This window comes from Chrysochloris asiatica, unplaced genomic scaffold (assembly GCF_000296735.1).
Source record: "Chrysochloris asiatica unplaced genomic scaffold, ChrAsi1.0 scaffold00190, whole genome shotgun sequence".
Lineage (NCBI taxonomy): Eukaryota > Metazoa > Chordata > Mammalia > Afrosoricida > Chrysochloridae > Chrysochloris > Chrysochloris asiatica.
In genome coordinates, this window is record NW_006408708.1 from 904466 (window position 1) to 914099 (window position 9634).

At 43.9% G+C, this 9634-nt stretch overlaps 1 protein-coding gene across 1 annotated transcript in view; it reads right to left on the minus strand.

Moving 5' to 3' along the window:
• Positions 1 to 7341, minus strand: part of FREM3 (FRAS1 related extracellular matrix 3) — a 141842-nt gene extending 134501 nt beyond the window's left edge. Inside the window, exons 1-2 of the mRNA XM_006872282.1 lie at positions 2163 to 7341; positions 396 to 485 (exon numbers count right to left, since the gene is read on the minus strand). Coding sequence (XP_006872344.1) covers positions 396 to 485; positions 2163 to 7341 — 5269 coding nt within the window. The remainder of the gene's footprint in view (positions 1 to 395; positions 486 to 2162) is intronic.
• Positions 7342 to 9634: the final 2293 nt, after the last annotated feature.

Consider the following 9634-nt stretch of genomic DNA (forward strand, 5'->3'; position numbering starts at 1 on the left):
ACTTGCCTTGATGTTTCCTGGGCAAGCATGTTGCTTGTTCCTGTAGTAGCAGTCAGACCGGTCTGCCTATGAGCATTATGTTTTAAGATAAATATTGAAATGTTCTTTTTGATGAGGAATGTGACACATGGAGGTTAGGATTTATAATACATGTTTTTTGAGGCCACAGTTAAATCTATAACTCTTTCCCTTCCTAAAAAGTTAGTTGCCAGGAATCACTTTATATAGGACTATAAATTGACAATGAATTCATTTATTGGTAATTTATGACATTAATTTACTGACCATTATGGGATTACTGATTGTGATTATTATACATCATTTAATTTTTCTTTCAATTTCATATTGATTTTAATTAACCAAGAACCCTCTATAAGGAATTCGTATTGACTTACCATGGTCTTCAACAGAAAAGTAGAAGATGTCCTTTGTTGCATTGCTGCCCTCTTTCAAGACATAGCAGATTCTCAGCTCATCAATATCAGCTAAGAAAAGAGCATCACACCAAGTCATATAAGCACAAAAGAGAACGGGTATGCTAAGAACGTCAGTCTTTTAAAAACTGCTACAACAAATAAAATTTAAAACCATAACTAAGTGGATCTAAATTGTTTTAAATTCAAAGAAGAATGGCAAAAATAGAAATCTAGTTGAAAATATATTACAATCTATTGTGTACATTCCTGGGATGATACCCAGGGATGGCCCAAGGAGGACATTCTAGTAATGCATAACTTATATTACATCTAGTGATGCATAACTGACAATACATCATCAAAATAGAGCTAGGTCTACTTGGTTTTAATTCTTTTGCACAAGCATAGAGCTTGGACTATGGTGAGTACTCAACTGTTTGCTGAACTGAATTGAAACAACTTCTGAGTTCTAAGAAAAAAGAAAGGAAGATTAAACCCGTGAGTTTTCTCTTGCCTATTCTCTTGTATTTTTTAGAATTTGTCACTCAGGTCTATAATTCAGTTTTCATATTAATAATTACTAGCATTTTAAAGACAGTTGACTAAGGGATTATTTATGTGTATTTATAAAAATAATTCTTACCAAACTACATGTGATTTCATTTGCTTTAAGAGCAAAAATTATCACCTGAACAATGTAATTCTTCTGAAAATGTAACCAAAGTATTTTTGACATCTCCTTCATAATTTTACTTTACTCTGAGATTATATCTAGGTAGAAATGTATTTTATGTTGGAAACTCCATATATTTTTTTACATTTCAAATATAAAACTACAGAAGGAAGTTGGAAGACTATCTTAAGAGCAACCATAAGACAAGTATATGTATGGCACCACCTAGGAAATCAGAGGGATATTTTCTCTAGCTCTTGTTCACCATTAATAGCAAAATCAACTATAAAGACAGTGGTCTTTAAACATATCCACTACACATTCATGCAACATTAGTTCTATGCTTTTTAATAGATACAGACATTGCATATGCATAGTATGATACAAATGTACATAGTATAGTAATTTATTTCCGAAATCTAGGTACCAAAGATCTTAAAAAATACAGCTTTACTGGTGTGGTGCTGTGGGCCAATGCATCGGACTGCAAAGTTGTTTGAACTACAAGATCAGTGGTTCAAACTCACCAGTTTCTCCTTGGAAACCCTATACAGGGTCGCTATGGGTCGGAATCGACTTGATGGCACTTAACAACAACAACAACTATACAGTGTGCAAATAATTCCTAGATAATTAATTCTTTTTAAAATTAAAAACCAAACCTAAGTAATCAGTACATAACCTCATCTTAAAATGTTTCAGAAGCAGAATCTTGTGTTTTTCAGGTTTTACCACAGCCTTATTAAATACCTGTGGGTTCCTGTAAAGTGGCCATTCTGCTGAAACAGTTAAACAAAAGACTTGATACCTTCTTCTTTATCAGGATTCTGTGGTGCTGTGGTGGCACAGTGGATGTAGCTGCTAATTAAAAGATCTGAAGTTTGAACTCACCAGCTGCTCCACAGTAGAAAGATGAGCAAGCCTGCTCCTGTAAAGATTTACAGCTTCTGACCATAGGGTCACAATAAATCAGAATTGTTCTACATATAGCCTCAGGTTAATACAATTGTACACAAAGAACTAATGCACTGAATGAAAAGAACAGTGAAACCCAGGGGATAATGAGTACTAACCTTGTGTAAATACTTGTGTGCTCTCATTTCCAAGGCCAGTGTTGATAATGAAGCCATGCTCTGGTCCCCTGATCACTTTATACTTCAGAAGCCAGTGGGAACTGTCCTGATCCTCTGCCTTCAGAAACTTGCTGGTAATCAGGAAGCCCATGTGTCCAGTATGAAGGTGCTTCAAGGCCATGGCCCCTTTGTTAATGGCAATCTGAGGAAGCTTGTTATCTAGGGAGCTTATCTGGATCCTCATTATTTGAGGTTTGTGTGTCTCAAAGGCAGTGTCTGGGAAGACATAAAAGTCAGTGTGATTGCCATCTGTCACAGTCAAGGAGAAACTGTCTTCCATGGTCTCACTGCCATCGTGCCAGTAGCTGATCCGATTCTTATTCAGGGCCTGTTTGGTGAAGGTGAAAACAGGCTGGCTGCCATCATATAAAATTCTACCATGGGAGGGGACCTGATTGATGGTAAATCGAAGAAGATCATCTGGGGTATCATTGTCCTCAGCTGTCAACTCAAAAGGAGTGATCAGTTTGCTATCCCCTCTCTGAAGTACTAGTTTGTGGATGGTTAAGACAGGTTTCTTACTATCTAAAGCCATGATGAAGAACCTGAAGGTTCTAAACACAGTGTTGTGTCCATTAGTTATGAGAAATGCAAAGCTGTCTGTCTTTATCTCATCATCGGAAGTGTGAACATAGAATATTTTGTTGCCAGCCAACTGAAGCTGAGTGAAAGATTCAATGGGTTCCCCTGGATGGTCCAAATTTTCCAAATGGCCCAGGCTAGGAGCCTGTGTGATGCTAAAGTAAAGCTGCTCATCAGGGCCATCGATGTCACTGATGGTAAGTAGATGTGTGGTGAGGGTCACTCTACCACCTTCTTTCAAGGGGACTCCTTTGCTCACCACCTCAGGAAAGATTTTATCTAAGCTGCCAATTGTCACATAGAAGAAGCAGTCTATTAAAGGGTTAACCCCATCAGTCACATCAAATTTGATAAGGTCTTGAATCCCTTGCTGGCCTGTGTGAGTATAGGTTATGAGGCCTTTATCAATCTCATCCTGGGTAAAGTTCATTCCAACAGTCAGATTGTTCCTCACTTCTCTGGGTTTTCTTAGTTGCTGTAGAAACCCTTGTTGAGGACCAGAACGGAGGACAAAACTGAGACTTTTATCATCTGAATCAAGGTCAGTGGCCTTGAGGAACGCGTTTGTGATTACCTCAGTGTGTCCACTCTCCACTTCCAGCACATTGTTGATTGTCAGTTGAGGGGCTTCATCATCTACCAGGATCACTGTGATGGGTACCTTCCTGTGGGTGGTATGCTTGCCATCACTTAGCCAGACTTCAAAACTGTCTTCTGTGGTCTCTGAGTCATCATGTTCATACACGATGGTGGAGGCCTCCTGGATCTCCTCTAAGGTGAAGCTGTGGATGGGTTGGCTGCCTGTGGCCAGCTGCTGTATGATCCGTCCATGCTGAGGGAGGGCTGTGAGCTGAAAATGAAGCTCATTAGGTGGCGTGTCAGCATCTGCTCCATTGAGTAGTGGGGTGTCTATGACCAGGCTCATCCCCTCTAACACCACAAACTCATGGGTGAAAAGTTCAGGCGACTCATCGTTGGTGGGTAAGATGATTATAGGGAAGAAGACATTGGGGGAGAAGTTAATACCATCTGAGCAATAAAAAGTGAGTCTATCTTCTTGTGGTTCTACCCCCTTGTGGATACTCTGTACATAATTGATATGCCTTGCTTGAATATCTCTGATGGAGAAAGCACTGATGGGGTTACCAATCCTTGGTTCTTCTGAGCCAGAAGCGGGTGCAATATTTTCCAGGTATCCAGAAGCTGGCTGACTAGTCACTATGCACAAAATTTTATCTTGGGGAGTGTCCACATCTTCAATGCTGAGATGGTGCAAGGTCAAGGAACTCTTACCACCTTCATAGACAATGTAGGACTCCCTCACTGAGACCATGGGGGCCACATTGTCCTCAGGCAGCACAGTCACTTGTACATGAACCCTCTTCTTTATGCTGTCCCCCAACACCCATTGAAAAGGATCCTTGTAGAGGGTGAGAGTGAAGGTATCATGCTGCTTTTGGAAACCAATTTCACCTCCAGTGTGGTCATAGGTTATGGCCCCACTAACAAGGTCCTCTTGAGTGAATCGTTCTGTGGGCAAACCATCTACCAGAATAGTGCCCAGTTTGGGACTCTCCTCTACAATAAAAATCATCATTGACTCATTTGAGTCCTTTTGGTCATGGATGATGTTCATGGTGATCTCAGTGGCTTTATTCTCTAGCACATCTATGGAGACATTCAATAGTGGTCTACCCGTGATAGAGATCCTAGTACTCTTGTCATCAGTGGGCTGCGTAGAGATATGGACAGTGATGGGTACACAGTGTACCCGGTCACTTACCTCTAGCTGGAAAGTATCACCGGTAGTCTGGTCTCTGACATGCTGGTAAGAGACACTTCCATTGACAATATCAGCGTACATGAAAGATTCTCCTGGCACCATAAGTTTTTTTAAGAACTGCAAGTGTCCATGTTGGGGACCCTGTATTAACATGAAGATGATCTGGTCAGCATCTGTGTCAGCGTCCGTAACATCTAGCTCATTACTGCTGAGAATAAAGCTGTTTCCTTCCAAGATATTAAAGCCTCTGTTAGTGACTTGTGGAGGCTGGTTTTTCAAAGGCTGCAGGAATAATGTGAATGTTCCTGATACGCTATTGCCTGCAGCATCTTCTACCTGGTAAGTGAATTGCACAACCTGGAGTACAATACCCAGTTTTGTCTGGGGAGGTTGATAGGCAACTTTATGGTGATTTACCTGGGCCTGGTTAAAGTGCACGATGGGTGTGTCTGGCACATCAGTAAGCACAATTTTTCCAACTGGGACTTGGTGGTTGTCGTCTGTGTCAGTTGGAGGTGTCAGTAGAGTGTATTGTAGGTTCTGGTCATCTGAGTGTTGGTCTATGTATCGGAGGAATTTCTTCTGGAAGTAAGTAAGTTGGTATTCTTGAACATTCATTTCTAGGGTAGTTCCAGGATACAACTCTGGACTTAGTAGATCCACTGGGTGAATTTTGACAATGAAGACATGCTGGTTGGATACATTGGGTGGCTCATGGTCATCCTGCACATGGAAAGTCAGGTGAGCCAATACAGATTGAGGGCTGTGGGGTCCAAGATGGTGGTAGAAGAGTCTTCCTTCTATTATATCTCGCTGTAGCCACTCGGTCACTGCCTTCTCATAAAAGCCTTTCTTTTCCACATAATGCCACTCTTCATCTATGGGAGACAGAGGTGGTTCAATCTGCCTCAGCAACATCTCCCCGAGGTGCTGGTTTGAGTGAGCAGAACCAGGAGTTTGATCCCAACCTCTTCCTCCCTCTTTTTCTTCCAGAAACTGATTTTCCAGTACAAAGCGAATGGTGGTGTCCTCAGAGTCAATATCAGTAGCACTGAGGACAAAGGTAGAGATCTGAACCACCTGCCCTTCAGTTAGTGATAGTCCCATGTTGACAGTGACTACTGGTGGTTCATCATCAACAGGTATAATGGTTAGCGGGAAGAGGAATTCCACCTGGTGGCGCTTATCCTCAAGCCTGAAGATGATGTTATCACTATAGGTGTCAGTGCCGTCATGCAGGTACGCCACTCGTCCAGCTGCCAGGTCCATTGCTGTAAAATACTGGCACCCAACAGATGCTCCAGGCACCACCAACTGCCCATGTCTCAAGCCTCTGACCACAGTCATTTTCACCTCTTCCAGCATATCTTTGTCACTTATCTGCAGGCTGTGGGCACTGGCCAAGGGTCTTAATTGGCCTTCAGAAAGTACTAGCCCCCTGTTATAGGTAGCCACAGGTGCCAGGGAATTCATAGGTTTTACTACCACCACAAAGACAAAGGGGTCTGAGGTGGCACCATCTCCATCCATCACCTCCAGCTTCAGCTGGAAGACGAATTCCTCTGGCAAGTTCTGTATAGGAGACCGATAGGCAATTTTCAGTTCCCGAAGCTCCCGCTGGGTGAAAGAAAACACTGGAAGGCCCAGAGGGTCGTCGGTGCTGACCATGTACCCCTGTTGACCCAGGTACTCTGGTGAAACTCTAGGGGCATTAAGAATGTTGAAAACCAGGTCATCAGGGTCTGACTCCTTGTCCTCGGCAGCCAGGGCATCAGGGGTCAGGGCTGTTAGCATGTACTGATCAACCTCTATCATCATCATAGCTAGGAAGCTGGGTCGAGGTGCAGTGTTCTGGGTTCCCTCATGGATCTTCACCAACAACTGGAAGTACTCGCGGGCCAGCACCTCCATTGACCCAGTGCCTTGGTTCCCTGGCCCTAGCAGCTCTGCCATCATGGGCACATAGTCCCGGTTGGGTGAAGGGGTGGTGGCCATGTGCTGGTAGCGCACCCCAGCCCTGATGAAAGTCTCACAGTCTACTCCTCTGCCCCTGGGGAGAGGGATCCCCACAGCGTCCACCAAGCGCCCATACTTGGGCAGTGGACTGCCTTCAAGTGGAAGAGGGGTGAGCCGGCACTTGGGGGCGACCGTGGCTCCGGACTCTGGGGAGGCGAAACCCAGCACTCGTCTGTCGATGGCGTGGCTACAGCCCCGCAGCTTCTCCAGTGCCAAGGGCCAGTTGCGCGTCACGAGCTCCAACTGGGAGAAGACAACGTCCACCGCCAACGTGAAGGGCAGCACCAGCGAGTAAGTCACAGCGTCGTAGCGAAGTTGCAGCGGCACCCGTGCGCGCACTGGGCTGCGCGCGCCAAAGTGAGTATACTGGACCTGGCGGGGCCCGAAGGCGCAGGGAAAGCTGCGCGGGGAGAGCGCTCCTGTTTGTAGCGGCGGAGCGTCCAATACAGTCACTTCACATTGGTCTCCAGCCTGCACCCGAATCTTCAGGTCCCGGAGCGGGTCGAGCCAAACCGAACGCCCCACAGGCACCTGGATCCCGGGGTTGGCGATCAGTATGCCGGAGCCGTCGGGGATGTTACGACCACGGTCTCCTCCAGGGTCCGGCAGGTAGAGCTCCTGGTCAGTCCCGGGCGAGGGTATCTGTCCCTGCAGCAGAGGGCAGCTGAGTAGCAGGCAGGCGAGAACCGCAACAAGCTTCCGGTGCGTCCCCGCCGGGCGCCGAAAAGCCTCAGCCATGGCCAGGGATTGATATACTCCAGCTGGGATGCCGGAGGATCCGCCACAGGTACAGAAAGCGATGTAGACGGTGGCTGCTCTACCCTCGGAGCAGACACGCGGGCCCGGCCAGACCAAGTGGCTGCGCTCCAGCTGTGGCAGGTAAAAGCAGCAGGGGAAAGGCAGAGAAAGGGGGTCTGCCCACTCCCTACCCCGCCCTCGTCTGGCGTTTCTCTTTTGCTGAAACACTAGGGCGGCACAGATACTCCCCAGCAGCCAGAAACCGAACTCTCCCTCCTCTCTTCTGTGCCTTTGACCCAGCTACCTTTAAGACCTTTTAGCTCCGAGTAGTGGCCGGCCACCGTGCAGTCCTGGGCTGTCTGCCTCGGATTAGAATGTCTTGTTACTCTCCTTCCCGGGGGCCCTCAAAGGGATTGTTCCTTAGGACTGGGAGATAACCAGCGATCGAAACAGGGTCACATTTACGCTCAGTGTGAGACACTGAGCTCTTGTGGTCAATTCATCCAGGGAATGGTATTTCTGATAGACGGAGAGACATCATTCTTCTTCTTTACCCCTGGCAAGAGTGCTTTTTCTAGCCAAAATTAAGTCTCACATTTAGAAATAGAAGAAGCTGGTGGGAGCTATTTTGCAAAGAGTTATTTTCTAGTTGTCTGTCTGATGAAGCATTTTATTCCATATCTCGTAATTCAATTCTTCCAAAACAGTCCTGACATTTTTTTCTTCTGCTGAGATTTTGGGAAAGACGATTCAAATCCAGGGGATGATCTGGAATAGTTTTTAATCTATTACTAGTCAATGAATCTCATATATCACAATGGGGTATGCAGGTGGGCTTCCTTCCATTCGTTTGCAATGTGATTTACATGCTTGATCAACGGCGACTCTACTGAGTTTATTAAACTTACTGTTTACTAGTAACTTTGTGGAAAAATGCATAGTGACCAAAGAGGAGGAGGTTGAAGGGAAATAGAGAAAACAGATACCTGCATCACTTTATGTGAATTCATCTACATATGGACATTCAGATAAGGCTGACTCATGCCCTTGGGTGTGAGGTTAAGTGTTTAACAGTTTCCTATTCAATTTTTAAGTATTAGAGAAGTTCATTTAGTCCCATTTTCCTATAAGTAAAACAGTGGCTAATGTGTTTTTTAATGCAGTTAATATGAGGGAGACTTGTTGATGATAATGAAAAAACTGTTCTGATAAAAATGGGTGTTTGAAAGGACTATAAATTGATAGCATATCATTCAGAGATCATCCCTTTGATTATGTAGTGTTGCAGATGTCTGTTTTATTTATTTCATAGCAGCAGCAACCACGGTAACTGACCCCTAAAGTAGGAATAATCTGCTAGCGGCTTGAAACAGTTAATTTTTTCTAAATATTTAATTTCATTAGTCAGTGAAATGCTGTGGGTAGATACAATCCACTACACTAGATGCTGGCACACCACATTAACACACAGATTTGTTCATGTAAAAGAATTTTAAAGATAACAATTTTGCAACCATCTATGTTTGAACTAATTATGCAGTGCTGTTCCAGTGTATTGGAAAATTTTTATTTAAAAATATATGAAAAATGGAAACACAGGTAAAATCCCATCGCAGATGCAATTCTAAAGAGTCATTATGTTTAATAAAACTATTGCATTGTCCAAAGGATAGGCTTTTAAATATAATTTTTATTAGTCTGTATCTATTAAATGCTACTAAGTGAATATTCCTGTATGAATGCAGTTTTGGCTCTTATCCAAGCACTAATCATGCTGGCGCTAACTATCCTGTCCACATGGTATTTTCATTATAGGCAGAGAATAGGGTAGACAGCTGAGATCTCAGAACTGCTATATTTACATTTCCATTATTTGACCCTTCCTCTCTAGCTAATGTTTCACTTCTTCATCACCAGCTTCTCCAGAGTGCTTCTTTACTTACCATCTCTATTTCTTCACTTCACTCTTCAGACCGCTACTGTCTGACTTTTACTTTACACACACCAATGAAACTAATAGTGAATTTTCATCTTGTTCATGTGGTCTTCTACCTTTCTTGTTTTCCTTTTACCTTCCACTTCAAGGGTCACTTCTTCAAGGAAATTTTTTCATATGTTCCTCCAGCCATGCTCTTTGCAACAAGAATCTCACTTTTTAATTATATATTCAAGACAACTTGACAAATGTCTGTGTTCCTACTAAATAGGAAACTCCGTGAGAGTGGAAGTGTGCAGTTGTTGGGACGTGCCACTGAAGGTGGTTCTGACTCATAGCTATCCCATGTACAACAGA